The 15,709-nt window shown below is 55.6% G+C and overlaps 2 protein-coding genes across 2 annotated transcripts; both read right to left on the bottom strand.

Annotated features, from left to right (window-relative positions):
• Positions 1-802: 802 nt before the first annotated feature.
• Positions 803-7,396, bottom strand: EIF6 (eukaryotic translation initiation factor 6). Its single transcript, XM_060030919.1, is given in 8 exon segments — positions 803-1,069; positions 3,570-3,751; positions 3,939-4,115; positions 4,654-4,829; positions 6,574-6,659; positions 6,794-6,912; positions 7,171-7,284; positions 7,286-7,396. Coding segments are annotated over 8 exon segments (960 nt in total). The 5' UTR covers positions 7,382-7,396; the 3' UTR covers positions 803-1,059.
• Positions 7,397-8,250: 854 nt separating this feature from the next.
• Positions 8,251-14,712, bottom strand: FAM83C (family with sequence similarity 83 member C). Its single transcript, XM_060030918.1, has 4 exons — positions 14,166-14,712; positions 11,842-12,009; positions 11,508-11,632; positions 8,251-10,995 (listed from the first exon to the last, which is right to left on the bottom strand). The coding sequence occupies exons 1-4, from the start codon at positions 14,634-14,636 to the stop codon at positions 9,555-9,557; spliced, it is 2,205 nt and encodes a 734-aa protein (XP_059886901.1). The 5' UTR covers positions 14,637-14,712; the 3' UTR covers positions 8,251-9,554.
• Between the last annotated feature and the right edge of the window lie 997 nt (positions 14,713-15,709).

Here is a 15,709-nt window from a genome sequence, read left to right as displayed (position 1 = left end):
GCTCAGCTGAGCTCCCATGTTCTGCAGGACAAGAGGCCCGTCAGGTACGGGACGGGCCGCACGCCACCCCCGCCCCGGCAGGGCCCGACCCTCACCTCGCACCGCCCGAGCCGCCGGTCAGAAGAATCCCAGAGCCGGCCTCCACTTCCGGCTCGCCTGCGCAGCACCGTCAGCAAGGACTGGCGTTGTGACGCCACGGCGCACGAACCCCGCCCTCTGACCGCCAGAGAGGAAGGTTTCAGGGCACAGGGGCGGGGCCCAGCAAACCCGACCCACCCACCAGCAACCGGCCACACCCGCCCGAAGCCCCGGGGCTCCGCCCCGCGAGCAACTCGGAGACGCTTGGAGCCGCCCCAGCTACCCTCGCCTCTCCAGCCCGGCTCCGCACCCACCCAAGGCCCTAAAGGAAAGGGCCTACCGAGATTGGTCTGAGGCGGTCCTGGGCACCTAGCAGCCAGGCCAGCAAACCTCCATCCACCCTGGGTGAAAGAGGACAAGACTGCCCTGTAGCCAGGTGCCCCAGAGCCCTTCAGGATCCTCACACTGGCCTAGGAGAGAGTTGAAACAGAGTCATCTTTGAAGCCAAAAGTATGAGGCTGAAGTTGTGTGGAAAATGGGAGAAGTACAGTGGAGAGTGCTGCTTCCTCTTGTCCTGGGATGAAACCGCCCATCTGGTGATGGGGGGAGAGGAGTGGGAGACTGTAGAACTAAGGGGTGTGTGTGCATCCTACCCCACCTCCCCCCGGAACAATGGTGGGGGGCTGAGTGCAGGCTGAGGTCCCCAAATAACACATTCAGAATGGCCGGAAGAAGCTGCCCTTTAATGGGTTGGCACAGACAACAGAGCTCTCAGCCAGAAGCCATAGGACCTGTGGCAGGTTTTTGCAGTAACTATAGATTCAGGAGATGGGCACAGGAGAAGAAGGGCTGGGCGTCCAGCCACTGAGTCCAGGTGAGCTCTCTGCCACGGCCCTGCCAGCATCCAGGACAGACTGGGTGGGGCGTGGAGACGGAGCCAAAGTCCAGAGCCAGGAGCCCATGAAGAGTATGGAAGGTGACTCAGGTGAGGCTAGAGAGAGAAGGAGCATTGTCAGTAGGTGCTTCACAGAGCACAGCTCACCCTCCACTCTCAAGGTGCTTGCCTCCACCCTTACCCCAGGACCTCTGTTCCAGCTCAGCCCCGAAGAGCCACACACAGAGGCCCCTCCAGATTCCACTGCTCCCACAAGTCACAAATCCAGTCTAGCACTCTCAGTGCTTAAAAACTAAAAGTAACTCCTCCACTCGGGTGGGTGAACTCAATAACTTATTCAAATCGTTACTGATCATAAATCAGAGCCTCACAGGTCAAGCCCAACAGACATTAGACAAGGGAACAAGGTGGCTCAGAGAGGGTAAGGGACAGGTCCAGGCCCCAAATCCTCTAGTGGCAGGGCTGCGGCCAGAACATTCTTCCTGGAGGTGATAATCATGTGCACGATTATAAACATGAAGTATGTATTTCTTTTTTACGGCTGCCCCTCACGGCTTGTGGGATCTTAGCTCCCCGAACAGGGACTGAACACAGGCCCTTGGCAGTGAAAGCACCAAGTCCTAACCACCGGACCACCAGGGAAATTCCCTTAAGTACATATTTCTTCTTTGTTTTTCTTTTGTTATCTGAAGTTTTTATTTCTCTTTAAAGTACTAAAAAAGTTGGATTCTATCTTAGTTTTCCTAGGATTGGCTTTTCCTCATAAAATCTTAAGTAGAAGAAATGAAAGAACTTTGGGGAAGCTGAGGTACATATTTCTAATCCCCGACCTGACACCTTCCTTGTGAGGTCTCATGGGCACCTCAAACTCAAACAGGTTCAAAACCAAAGGAGGCTAATGAGTTTTGTCTCTTCTTTTCCAACACCCATGTCTTTATCTTAACTGCAATGCTGACCAGGGCTGCTGACTGCAGGCAGCTCTGCCTGGCAGTTTATGAAGTTTCACCATTAAATATAACATTTGCTGTAGTTTAGTAGGTAACAATTATCAGGTTACAGAAATTTCTTTCTGTTCTTAGGTTGCTAAGAAGTTTTTTTTGTTTTGTTCTTTAATTAAATGGTTAATTGTGGAAGTACTGTTTTCTTTATGAGGTTCAATGTTCCAAAAGGGGAGGAAGGGTATATTCTATTCATCACCCCATCACTACTGTCTGGCACATAGTAGGTGCTCCAAAAAAAGTTGTTGAACAAATAAGAAAACCACTGGTACCACTTTCCTATTCAGACCCTTTCAACTGCTCTCCAGTGCTGACAGCAGAGCTTGTCAGTGTGGTCTCCAAACTGCCCTCATCAGAATCACCTAGGAAAGATTATTAAAACAGCCACACATGGTTGGGTCCCACGCCAAACTGAGGGAATCAGTATCTGAGGGGTGAAGGCAAGAAACTACGTTACAAGTATCCGAACATAAAACAAAGGTCAAAACACCTACAGTCAAAACTTCTTGACATGGGCATTCGGAGTCCTCAACACTGGGAATAAAACCTTTCCCCTTCACACCTTCCACACTTCCCCATCCCTGGTTCTGTTTGAAGTGCTTCCCCACCCTATCTTCACATTTTCAATTACCTACTCATTTCCCTGAAGCCCAGACTAAATGATCTGTCCTCCCCAAAACCTTCCTGGATTCCAGAAAAGTGTATCACAGGAGCTTCCAAAACCACAGAAGGCACCTTTTACTTCTTCTTTGAAGGTAGCTAACTTATATATGGCCACTACATCTTCTCTCCCCTGCTACAATCTAAGTCCCTCTCAGAGGCAGGATGTAGCACTAAGCTGCCGGACTATCCCACGTGGGGTCTTGTCCATAGGGTTCAATGAACATCAAGCAATTGAATGAATGAAGGAGGGAAAATGAAGGGAAATTCTGCCCCTGCTAAGTAGGGAGTCTGCTACTGGACACCTGCTCTACTTTGGGGTTTCTATCCTCATAAAGACTCCTGTGCTAGCTGGGTATGGCGTGCCTTGAGAAGGATCCTAAATGGGGGGGTGGGGGGGAGGCACTAAATATCCAGCACCTGCTGCTCTTCCAGAGGAAGAGATTCTAGAGCCTAACACCCCAGAACCTTCCAGGGTTAGGGCCCAAGAACCCACTCTTGTTTTAAACCCACAAAGTCCAGATGATGGTGATTCTGATGCATTCCCCATACCCCCGAGTCCCTTAGGCACCTGGGTCTCCTCAGTTCCTAAAAGCAGCCTTCCCTCCTTCCTTCAATTAAAAAGCTCTTTCCTGTCTCAGGCTACTGGCTGGGGACACTGACACACAGGCAAATACAAACTGCAAAAGAATGTGGTCAGTGATAAAATAAAAGACAGACTACAGAAGGGATATACTGAGCCAGTGTCTTCAAAGACGGCAGTGGGCAGATACTCAGGAAAGGCTTGTGGACTGTACCCTGTGCTTGCTCAGCAGTGTGCAGATGTGGCCTCACACGCAAGGAGAACCTACCAGTATGAATACAGTGTGGCTCCCATTACAGGTGGCATCTCCCTCCTCTCCCCTCCCCTCCCCTCCAAAGAAGAGAGGCCCAGATACCTGTCAATGAGGGAATCCCGCATGCTGGTAGCAATGGTGCTAGGCTGGGCTTCATTCAGCTTGAAAACACTCTCCACCACTGACAGCTCTGTGCTGGTCGTGTCCAGGCCACAGAAGGCACACCAGTCGTTCACTACCATCCCAGCGGCGACCACCTCGCTGCCTCGGTTCACAGTGCCCGCCTGCCAAGGGACGGCTCGGTGTGGATCATGGCACCAACAGCCAAAGTCATGAGGACTCTCCCCAAACCCTTCTCCCTGACCCTCAGCCCAAACCCAAACTGTGACAGGTAACAATCTAGATTCCCGAATACTGGGCAAAGGGATCTGCTCCAGCAGGAGACAGAGCTCAGAGAATAAGACTGCTTACCACAAGGGGGACCTGAAGGAGAGAGGACAGCTCATCCTGGTCTTCAATTGAAGTCTTGGGATGCACCAGCCCTCCCTGATTGCTGAAGACACAGTAGCTTCCTACCAGCACCTGGTCAGCTATTGTCTGTCTGAAGACTTCCACCTTTAGCACATCAGCCAGGATTTCTTCTGTTTCCTGTCAGCCAAAGGTACTGTGCTCAGCGCCCAGAACAAGCAGATCAAAGAACCCAGGGCCTCCACACCAGACCCACCCAGGGCATGACTCCCTAAGCTCACTCCTCTGCTATGTAGCTGCATATGGAAGCTTCACCCAGAAAAAGGAGGGAATACAGCTTGGAGCAGAGTCTAGACCAGCTATGGAGCCCCTAATATCCATGCATGCCCTGAAGAGCCAGAGGCTGGTCTCCACATTACCCTCCTTTCCTCTAACCCACAGGCAAGAGTTCACCTGTCAATCTTCTCTCCTAGCCCTGGCTTCAAGACCAGATGGGTCAATCTCCCTGATTCTGAAGGACTAATACACTCCCTAGCTTCTTTCTGACACTGATCACACCATGGAAGGCCTCTGTTCACTATTCCAACCAATGTCTGAACTGCAGGAGCCCAGGTATAAAGAGAAACCACAAGAGATACCCCTAATTCCTGTCTGATGGGCAAGAATGGTGGCTAACCGCTGACTCGGCTAATATCCTGTGACTGCTGGGCCGCCTCACCCTGTCCAGGTCTGGGTGGACTAAGGCCACGTAGTCATTGCAGGTGGTGACATTGCCCAGGGCCGAGAGCCGCTCCTCCACCCGCCGGATCTGCACTGAGTCTGGGAGGCAGTTGCGAATGTGTTGCAGCTCCTGGTCGGTGGCGTTGCTGGGCACCAGGAGACCATGCCTGTTCCCTGGGGAGACCCAAATTAGGGAAGGTGGGACAAGGACGGACCATGAATACACAAGATGCCTGCTGAGCCCTGGGGGCTGGGGATACAATCCAGCCCAATTAGCTTCCCCAGCAAAGCTTCAGACCCAGACCCCAGTCCTCCAAACCACTGATCCATACAACACCCGGGGGACCAGGAGTCCCACTGGGCAGGCCAGAGATGACCTAGGAGTTTGTCCCAACACATCCTGCCCAATTCGCCATCATCAGCCAGGAGGAACCAGGACTAACAGGAAGCGCTCTTGGGCATTAGCTGCATTTTAAGAAACTGAAGTAACACTCCACACCTACCAGAATGGCTAAATTTTTTAAAAGAATGTCAATACCAAGTGTTGGCAAAGATATATGGAGCAACCAATAGGAGTATAAACTGGGCAACCACTTCAGATAATTATGTGGCATCATCTACTACATTGAATACCCAGCCATTCCTCTCCTAGGTATTATATATCCAATAGAAATACATACATTTGTTCACTAAGAAACATAGCAGCAATACTCATACCAAACTGAAAACTACCCAAATACCCACTATCAAGAGAATGAATGAATACACCGTGGTATACCTACACAAAACACAGTACACGGCAACATGAATGAACCACAGTTATCTTGTGACAACAATGACTAAACCTCTGCCTAACTCTGCAAGGTCACAACTCTGAACTTCTCAACTATAAGTTTCTCCCATCATAAAAAAAAAATCCCCCAAAGATCAGGTTAAGATCTCCCTTGTTACCTAAGAACTAGCTTCAAGTCCAAAGGTCATGGTTAGGGATAAGAATGTTCGGCCTGAATAAGAAAATACTCAAGAGTCCAAAATCATCAGGCTTATGAATAAAAATAAAGGAACAAACTCCTATTTGAGCAAAACTAGAAAGAAGGGGAGGCAGTAAAGGCAGACAGATCCAGCTCAAAGAAAAGACAAATGGCCAGAGTCAACCGTGCTGAGGGCTATAGGGGCACATGGTAAAGGGAACTGAAGATTAAAATGGGTAACTGAACAGTACACCCCAGAATCTTAGCTTGTCATTATTATTTTTTTTTTTTTTTTTTGGTGGTACACAGGCCTCTCACTGTTGTGGCCTCTCCCGTTGCGGAGCACAGGCTCCGGACGCGCAGGCTCAGCGGCCATGGCTCACGGGCCCAGCCGCTCCGCGGCATGTGGGATCTTCCCGGGCCGGGGTACGAACCCGTGTCCCCTGCATCGGCAGGCGGACTCTCAACCACTGCGCCACCAGGGAAGCCTAGCTTGTCATTTTTTAGAGGCAGAAACAGACGCTCCGAAAGTGGAAGCAATTTGCCCAGAGTCAGTGGCCGGGGAGAGATGACAATCCAATCTTCCCTCACACCAGGTGTGGAACTGGGCGAGTCACTTGGGTTCTTTGAGTCTCAGCTTCCTCATCAGTCAAATTAGGCCAATAATTCCGACCTCCCAGGGTCTTCGTGAACAAGGACTGAAACAAGGGTAAAAGTGAAAGCCCTTAATGTTATTTGTGATTACAATGATCCAGAAGCCTTTGCCAGAGGTTGTCCCTGATCTGTTGACACTTAGGGTCCAGCACAGGCCTGAGAGATTCTGTAGTCCCTGGAAATAATGGATGAAAGCCCAGGAATCGCTGGGTCACCCGGGGTCCCTTCTAGGGTTATAATTAAAGGCGCTGGGAGGCTCCATTTCCTCCCTCGGCGACTTCCAGCGTGCTTACCCACACACATGCGCCCGATGATGCGGCAGCCGGCGATGGAGGCGTGCACCACAGGGATGGTATCAGCAAGCTCACCCTCGAACACACTGCAGGGACAAGGACTCGGTGGTCACGGGGCTGGGGGGCCTGAACCTTCCCTCTGCCCGAGCCCCAGACTCCCAAGTACTCCTCCCAGCCACCCACCCACACACTGCCCACGGGCCCCGGGCTCCCGCCGCACCTGTAGAAGTTCTCCGACCCTCCGATGGCCACCAAGCAGTAGGTGTTGGTAAGTTTAGCAAAGCAGCCGATCTCACAGTTGTTCTCGAACGACGCTCGGACCGCCATGAGGCCTAGGGGCTGCGGGACAGGGAGCTCAGGGCCAGCGGATCCTCTCCCGGGACAGGGTGCTCCGGCTTCGACCCTGGGTCCGGGTCCGGGTCCCGCGGCCTCCGCGCCTCAGGCCCCGCCGCGACCCCGCCCCTCTCGGCCCCCAGCCCTCGGGGCCCGCCCACCTAGCCCCTCCAAACACGACAGCCCCGAATCCTTCGGCCCCCAACCCTCACGACCCAGGGCGTCCGGAGCTAACCCTGCCGGTGTCTCGCCACAACCGCTCACCACGTAAACGAAACCTCCGCACGCGCAAGAGGCCTCCTCGGCCCTCGGTAGGTTTCCGTTTCCGCCTCCTCCCTGGGAGACTTCCGAGAGAACGCGGCGCACGCTGCCACGCATGCGACCACTCTAGCGCCAGCCTCTGGGAGCACTCTATGGCTGCAAGTGGTCCTGTCTCTACCCCGCCTGGCCCCGCCTCCAGCAGGCTCGCATTCATTCATTTATTCATTCAGTCAGGAGCTTTGTAGGAGATAATATCGACCCAGACCTGTGCTGGTTGGATGTGAGGCATCAGAATGGAGGAGCCAGGGATGTCTCGCAGAAGATGGGTTGATGATGGAGTTATATCTTAGTTCCCCCACCAGGCATCGAACCCGCGCCTCCTGCATTGGAAGCGGGAAGTCTTAACCACTGGACCGTCAGGGAAGTCCCAGACGGAGTTATACCTTGAAGTAAAGCCCGAGGAGGAAGAGCAGGTGTGGGAGAGGTGAGGGACAGAGTGAGGTGTCGGACAGATGCCCAGGCCGGATCTGGAGCCCAGGGGAGACTGAAGGGCTGAGATGTGGAGCTGAAGCCTGGGGTGGATGAAGTCACCCACGGAGAAGGTGTCCATCACGGAGAAGTAAGACCACGACAGAGGCTGGAGAAGGAGGCGCGGCCAGAGGATGAAAGGAAACCATGCTGAAGAAGGTATTGGAGAGGAGAGGATGGACGAAGCCGGGTGTCAGGGAGGGTCCAGAGTGGGCAAGGGTGTAGGGGCTGATGGGCAACCACTTTCTGCCTCCCTCCCCCACCCCCGACCCCGCCCCGCCCGCAGATGGTGGCAGTCAAGAGACCTGCTCTGGTGGACGGATGAACTTGGCCCCCATTTTGTACAAAAGCCCCAGGGTCTCGCAGAATGTCACTCTCAGCGAGGACAGAGGGAAGCTTGGAGCCCCTTTCCTCCCCACCCCCCAGCCCTCCTGCAGCCGTCCACTCTCCTTCAAGGACCTCTCCATAGTTTGCCTGAATGGTGCCCTTCCCCTGTCCCCAACCTGCAGTTTCATAACTCTGCCTTCTCCAGGATACACCAGGCTGCTGCTGGGTCATAGCATGTCTGCTTTTATTGATTTGTATCACGTATACTGTCCCAGGCAGGTCGCAAGCTCAGGAAAAGGACCTACATCTGACAGAGCCTATACTTCTAGGGACACTCAGCAAAATGAGGCTGGTATGTGTGTGTGTGTATCCACGTCCTCTCCATCCTCCCAGATTCATCTCAGACCCACTCATTCAGTCCTCTCCATGGTCTCTCTTCAGCTGGTTCCCTCTACCAGGAATTCCTCTAACCCTCGCCTCCATCTATCCAAGTCCTTCCCACCCTTCAAGGCTTGGCTCAAAGGCTGCCTCCTCTAAGAAACTTTTCTCACCACTCCATCATCACCACCATTTGCTGGCCTTCATTCTCTACCACCTTCTGTCACTGGTTAGCCTTTAATTAGATACACCAGTCGTTTATGCATTGAACCCTTGTCTCCCAGGGACTGAGTCTGATTCATTTCTCAACCCTATGGCATGTCCAGCACAGGACTGGGTACACAGCTTAGGTACAAAAAGATACTGGTTGGTGCATGCATGCCTCTGTGTGTGTGTGTGTGTGTGTGTGTGTGTGTGGTTGTGTGTATATTTATGGTCTGTGGATCCTAAGGGGTCTACGGTGTGCACCGAATGTAACCATTCATTTACCCAAATGACATTTATTAAGTACCTATAACTAGAATCCTGAGTGTTTTGGTTTATCACATGGACTGCATCTGTGGGTGTAGTTTGTGGGTGTGAAACCTGTCAGTGTGCAGTGTATATTGTGCAGGCATTTGGAGCATCTCTGTTATTATGTGGATTTTGTGTGCATGGGGACATGGGAACTGTTGATATTTTGTGTCCTGTCTGTGCAAAAACACGATCTTAAGAAATTAAGAGTCAGAGACACAGATTTGAGCCGCTGTCACTTACTCGGACCTGATTCCAAGCAAGTCATCAAACTCGCTGGGTCCCAGCTTCTAAATTTATATTATAGGGAAGATAATATCTATGATCCTAGAACTGTACACCTACTAGAGCTCTATCTCGTAGGGTATTGTGAGGATGAAGGATGAGAAGTAACTGGTGAGAAGGGCTCAGCACAGTGACAAACGGCAGGTGCCCAGTAACCGTGGGTTCCATTTCCCCACATGTGTGCATGTACGTGTGTGAGCAAGAATCCCAAGCCCAAGGAGTGTCTAACCTGGGCCTCTAGACTCCCTCTCCTCCCTATAAGGCCCCTGCTCGAGCTCCCACCCCAGAGTCTGGGACCTGAGCCAATCTAGAGTCACAGTGGATGGAGGACGGACATGTCCTTTCTGGGAGCAGGACTACAACTGAAAGCGGCTTTGGAGCAGCTTGGACTTGGACTTGTTGTACTGAATAATGAGGTCCAGTTTGCTGTGGCCCAGGGTCAGCCATTTCTCATCCCCAGACAGGCCACTGCTACTGCCATTGCGCTGGCCACCTGTGGGGCCCCTGGGGAGGCCAGGCTCAGGTCCCTGCCTGGTGCCCTGTAACTGATGATACTTGGTGATGAGGTCCAGCTGGCTGTGGCCCAGAGTCAGCCGCTTCTCATCCCCAGAGTCCACTCCAGGCTTTCTTCCAGGGCTCGGTCTGGGGAGATCATTGGACCCAGGCCCCTCACCCCGGAATGGGCCAAACTTCATGATGAGGTCCAGCTGGCTGTGTCCCAGGGTCTGCCGTTGTTCTTCTTTACCCTGCTTGCCAGGCCTGGCCAAGGAGTTGGCTTCAGGGGGCACTCTGGAGCCCCCAGCCTTGGGGGACTGTACCTGGAGGTCCAGTTGGCCATGGCTGTGGTTTGGGGACAGCCTCTTGTCCTCTGGGGTCCGATTGCCAGGCCTGGGGGAACCTGACTCAGGGGGACCCCTGGCATCCTGGGCCTGGGGCAGGAGATCCAGCTGGTTGTATCTCTGATTTGAGGCCAACCTCCTGTCCTCTGGGGCCTGCTCACTAGGCCAAAGGGAGCCTGAGATGGGGGTCACCCCAGAATCAGGGCCCCCTGCTTCTCGTGCCCTGGGGAAGGGGACGAGGAGATCCAGCTGGCCATGGCTCTGACTCAGAGACACCTTATTCTCCTCCACTGCCTCCAGGGCTGTGCCGGGTACCCAGCGGCCTCGTGGGGGGCTAGGCTCCTGGCTTCCTGTGACCCCATTCTCTGGGAGCCGGGACAGAGCTGAGACGCCCCGGGGAAAGGAGAGGAGGGGGCGAGGGTGAGCAAGCAGAGGTGACCCCCCTCCCAGGGTCACAGGGCTGGTGCTATTGGGGTTGAGGGCAGGGGAGGACTGGGACCAGGGGGAAGCCCCCAGCTTGCTCAGGTTGGCCCTGTAGGGCCCAAGCAGGGGGCCGTGGTTAGGGTCTGAGAGCTGGCACTGCAGGGAGGGCTGGCCATCGGCCTCACAGCGGGCAGGGCCCGGGGAGGAGGACCCCATAGCCATGTCACTGCAGCCGCCGCCTCTTGGCTGAGCTGGGTAGGAGGAGTGACCCATGCGAGGTGAGCAATTGATGCTGCTGAGGCTGGTGCTGGAGCACGACAAGGACGTGGTGCTGGGGATGCTGGGCCCGAAGGACCGGGCCACGGGGGGAGGGCACGGCACCCTGGGAGACAGGGGATCTTCACCTCCGCAGAAGCCCTCCACGGGCCGGGACTCGGCATAAAGACAGCGGAACTCCCGGTCAAAGTCTTCCACGATGCGGCCCCTCAGCTGCAGCACCATGCTCGTGTGGGCCTGGCTGCAAAGCCAGGTGAAGCTGGGGGCAGAGGGTCAGGGTCAGGAGGCAAAGTGCAGGACCTTGGGGCCAGGCAGGAGTCACAAACAGGGGAGCAAGATAAAACCACCAGCACCCCTAGGGCCCAAGTGAGGGGCAGAGCTCTGACTCCAGAGTCTGTTCTAGCCCTGGCTCAGCTTAGTGGACTTCGGCATGTGGTTTCACATCTCAGCCTCAACTTCCCCATCTGTAAAATGGACCAAGGGCCAGGTTCCCTGAAGTCCCTCCAATTCCGAGGTGCAAGAGTTATTTTCTATGCCAAGGGCATTAAAGTAGTCCTTCCACAGAGTGAGCTCCTCCAGGGCCCAGCCCAGGGCTGTCTTGCTCCCCACACTGGCCCCTGGGCCCTGCACCATGCCTGCCACATGGCGGCTGCTCAGTTCATGGTGGAAGCGATGGATGAAGAAAGGAAAGTTCAAAGCTGCCAGGTCCCAGGCACCCTCGCAAGCCGGTGGCTCAGCCCCAGGCACCCTCCCCGCCATCCACTTGCTCACCTGTAGCTGCCTGCCACCACCTGCTCACCGTCAATGATGGTGAACTTCTCCAGGGCCTGCCCCGTGAAGCGGCGGCCTGCCTTGCTGCAGTATGTGTTCCCACACGTGCTCCGCACACGCATGTTCTGGGCCAAGGAGGGAGGGAGGTTGGGAATCACCTTTAGAGGACAGGGCTCAAGCCATGTCTAAATCCCCTGGGGTCTCTGACCCAAAATAGCTATAGGAGAGCCCGGCCTCCCACTCCCATTGACCCCCCATGCTCACGAACCACCCGACTGACTCTCCTGCCCTCCCTGACTCCACACCCCAGTTCCTGCCCCCGTCCCTTGCTGACCCGTAGGTGCCCTCCATTGAGGTCCATCTTGTAGCACATCTCCAGGAAGTGCCTCAGGTGTTCCTCGGCCAGAAGCAGGTAGACGGGGACACCACGCCAGCCCGAGGCCTCCATGAGGTCACACAGAAGCTCCATGTCGGTGAAGATGTCCATTACCACAGCCACCACCTGGCGGGGGTTGGGGGGGGGGGAGCTCAGCCCTGCCCGGGGCACTGCCGAGGCCAGGGGTAGAGGCTAGATCCCCGGAGACAGCACTGGACTGAAAAGCAGGAGGCCAGAGCCCATGAGAACACCTGAACTGGGAGGGATTTTAGTGGTGACCCAGCCTGGGGGTTCCTGACTTGGAAGCTGGGGGGTTTCACTGTCTTGAAGCCCAGAAGGCTGTTTGAAAGTTTTTGTGTGCATTTTTCTAAGGACGGTTTGTTTATCTGTCATCTGATTCTCAAAGAGGTCTGTGGATCAGCTGTACCAGTCTAAAGGTCTACTCTACAGATGGGAAGACTGAGGCCCAGAGGGGGAAAGAGTCAGAAGCAAAACCCAGACCCCACTTCCCAGGCTAGCACCTCACACTCCCCCCACTAGCTCAAGCTGTAGCTCTGGCTGTCTGTCTGAGGCTCCCTTCTCATGGATCAGAGCTGCAGGCCAGTTACTGGGGTCTTCAGTGCCCTTTGCTAGACCCACCTGTTTCCCTGAGAAGCTGCAGAGATCTGCTGTGACCTCTTACAACTGGGACCAAGTTTTCTGCTCGGTGGAGAGGCGGGGCTTGCAATATCTGCCAAGAGAACCTCCTCTCCCAGTCCAGGCTGAGAGGCAGGAGGTGCGGAGCAAAGCACTCCAGCTCTGGAGCCAGACAGAGCTGGGTTCGAACCTGCACTCTGCTACTTCCTAGTGCTATGACCTTAGACGAATTCCTTCACCCCTGGGAGCCTCAACTTCCTCATCTGCTAAATGGAGATAGTGATAGCTACCTCTCAAGAGTTATGGGGAATTTAATGTGAAAATACTCAACACACAACAGAAGCTCAGTAAATGTTCCTCTCCTGCTGCCTCCTTAACAAACAAAGCCATTGGGCCACAGGGGGAGGAAGCACTTCCCAAGATCACTCTGAGAGTCAGTGACAGCCCAGAGTGGAAGCTTGGCTCCTGACCCAGAGGTGGAGGGTCTAGACGGGAGGATGAGAAACCAAAGCATTGAGGGATGCCCTAGTCCATGGCACAGGCCTGGCCACAGGTGAGGGGAACAGGACAAGCAAGAAAGATCAAAGGGCAGGGGTGATGACAGCAGCCATCTCACTAATAACCCCATTCCCTGTGCCAGTCGGGTCTGGCCCTCCCCTGCCTGGGACATAGGTAGACTTGCCAGGGAGGCTCTGGAGGTACCAGCAGGATGCCAGCATCCTGGCTCCTAACATCTGCAGCAGGTACCCTCAGGGCTGCTCCCCTAGCAAGAGCACTGAGTCTAAGCCACCCCAAACTCTGCCTAGGGTCATCTGATCCATCTCCCTGCCTCCGGAGTCAGAGGCCAGGCCTCCAGGAGTGAGGCTGTGCTAGTCTGTAGCTGAAGGCTTCCCAGGTACCAACACCCCACCTGCTCTGCCACTTCCCTTTCTCCTGAGCCCTGCTCCCCATCCTTGAGCCCAGCAGCTTCCGCTCCTCTTTCCTTTGGGTGCAGAGCTAAAAGCCCAGCCCTCAAGGCCATGCTGAGGCCCAGGCACCAGTGCCCCTTCCCCTGCTTCAGGCCAGTGGAGATACAGTGCACAAAGTGAGGTGCGGTTGGGACCATTTGTCAGGAGGCAGGGCTGTGCCTGGGGCCCGGGGCCTGAGTCTAGAGCCCTTTCCCTCTCCCCGAGCCCCGGGTTCCATTTCACCAACTGACTGGAACTCCTGAGTAAGTCCCAGTCCCTTTCTGGCCTCAGTTTCCTCCTCTGTAACTCAAGGGGGTGGCTCAGATGCTCACCAAGGTTGGGGTTCTTAGTTTGGGGATCACAGACCTTTTCGAGAATCTGATGAAGGCCATAGGCCCTCTCCCCAAAAAGAGAGAGGATCCCCCTCTGCAATGAACACCACTTTGCACGTGTTTTCAGGGTGTTTGTGGAGTCCCTGAGACCCATCCCCTGTTCTAAGCGTGTTCATAATGTCCTCGAGTGCCAAGAGGTTACCAAGGTAAACAAAACACGCCCACACTCTAGGAGCTTGTGATGTGATAGGGGGCAGAGGTTCTCGTCCCAATGCTGCCCCCAAGCTGCTGTGTGGCCACACTTCCCCTCCCTGGGCCTCAGTTTCCACATCTGTGAAATGAATGTCTGAAGAGACGAGGCCCTTACCGTGCGGGCCTGGCTGAAGAGGAAATGCAGAAGGTTCTTGATGCTCTTGGCTTTGTTCCGCTGGAAGTGGATCACAGCCTGCGTGGGCCTGAAGCCCGTGGCCCGTGGCACCTCGGGCCAGCCCAAGTCCAGGTCCGGGGGGTCTACGTCGGAGGCCAGGGGGAAGTAAGTGCCGGAGGTGACTTCGGAGAGCAGGCTGAGGGGGTCAGGCCCGGCAGCCCCTGGCCCCACGGCCTCGCCTAGCTCAGAGCCCCCGCGCGCATGGCTGGTCATGTAGTCCACATCCAGAGGGCTCAGGAAGGGCAGCTCCCGCTCCTCGGAGAGGACCCGCAGGTAGGCAGCCTCTCCCCGCTCCAGGAGGGCATCGGCCGCCAGCCGGGCTGCCTCGCTGTGCTGGAGCACCCGCGATGAGCTCTCCCGCCACCGCTGCTGCTTCAGCTCCTCCACCCGGCACCGCAGGGGCCCCGCCATGCCCTGAGCTCCCAGCGCCTCCGAACACGCCTGCCCACCGGCTACCCTCACCCTCCAGCAGGCTCCATGGCCTGCACCCCAGGCTGGCCGCAGCAGGAGGAAGATACCAGCAGAAACTGCCTCCCACCCGCCTGCCCTTTGTCAGAGCCACGCTCCACCCCGTTGCCCCCGGCCTCGGGAACCTGTTGGGTCAGCCTCACATGTCCGCCTGCTGTTGGGACTCGCCCGCCCGCCGCCTGGGGAAAGGGAAGGTCCTTACTCAGCACACACTCCCTCCGCCACCGCAGCGTCACCTGCTGCATCCCCACCAGGCTCCCAGCAAGTTTCCTCCAAACCCTGCCCTTCCGGAGTCCCAGTGAAAAATGCTGTCCCACCCCTGAAAAATTCTGTTCCAGATGTCTGCGTTTCCACCACCCTCAGCTCTGGGGAAGCTCTTGACCTGGTGGCGCCAGACCCCAGCCTTTCTCCCCTCCTCGGGGGCTGAGTATTAAATGGTTAGTGAGAAAGTTGGTTGAGAGGATCGGGGGACACACTGCATGGTCCGGAGGCAAACAGCAGGCCAGTTTCCGTTCTCTGCCCCCATCAAGGGCCTTAGTCCCGGAGTCCTCAGGAGCAGGGTGAGGCTTTGCGCTGGAGAAGGGGGCTCAGCAGATGGCAGCTAGCTGGGAAGGCAGGCCGGGCAGAAGTGGTCACAAGGGTGCCAGCCCCACCTTTCTGTGGAGGGACGAGGTCCCATGAGGGTGGCCGGGACAGCAGAAGACCTAATGCCATGTCTCAACGACCCCGTTTAGTACTGGCTGCACTTGCTTTAACTGATCTGTGATCATGTCCAGATCAGACACAGGTTCCTCTATGCCCACAAAGCTTCACTTGGGGCCCAATGCATGCACAGCGGGGCTGGTGCTGGCGAGGGGATTTAGGGGCTCCCTGCGTCAAGCTGGGCCCTGGGACTAAAGACGAATGGGGCTTTGTCTCTGAGGATCCTAGAGGGGCCAAGGAGGGGCAGGGGCAGAGATCAGAGCCCCGGGTACTCTAAGGAGGCCCTTCCCTGGGCGTGGGGAGGCTGCGTGAGG

The sequence above is a fragment of the Delphinus delphis genome, chromosome 15 (genome assembly GCF_949987515.2).
Source record: "Delphinus delphis chromosome 15, mDelDel1.2, whole genome shotgun sequence".
Lineage (NCBI taxonomy): Eukaryota > Metazoa > Chordata > Mammalia > Artiodactyla > Delphinidae > Delphinus > Delphinus delphis.
Note: the sequence above shows the minus strand (reverse complement) of the source record. Positions and strands in the feature narration are given on the sequence as shown.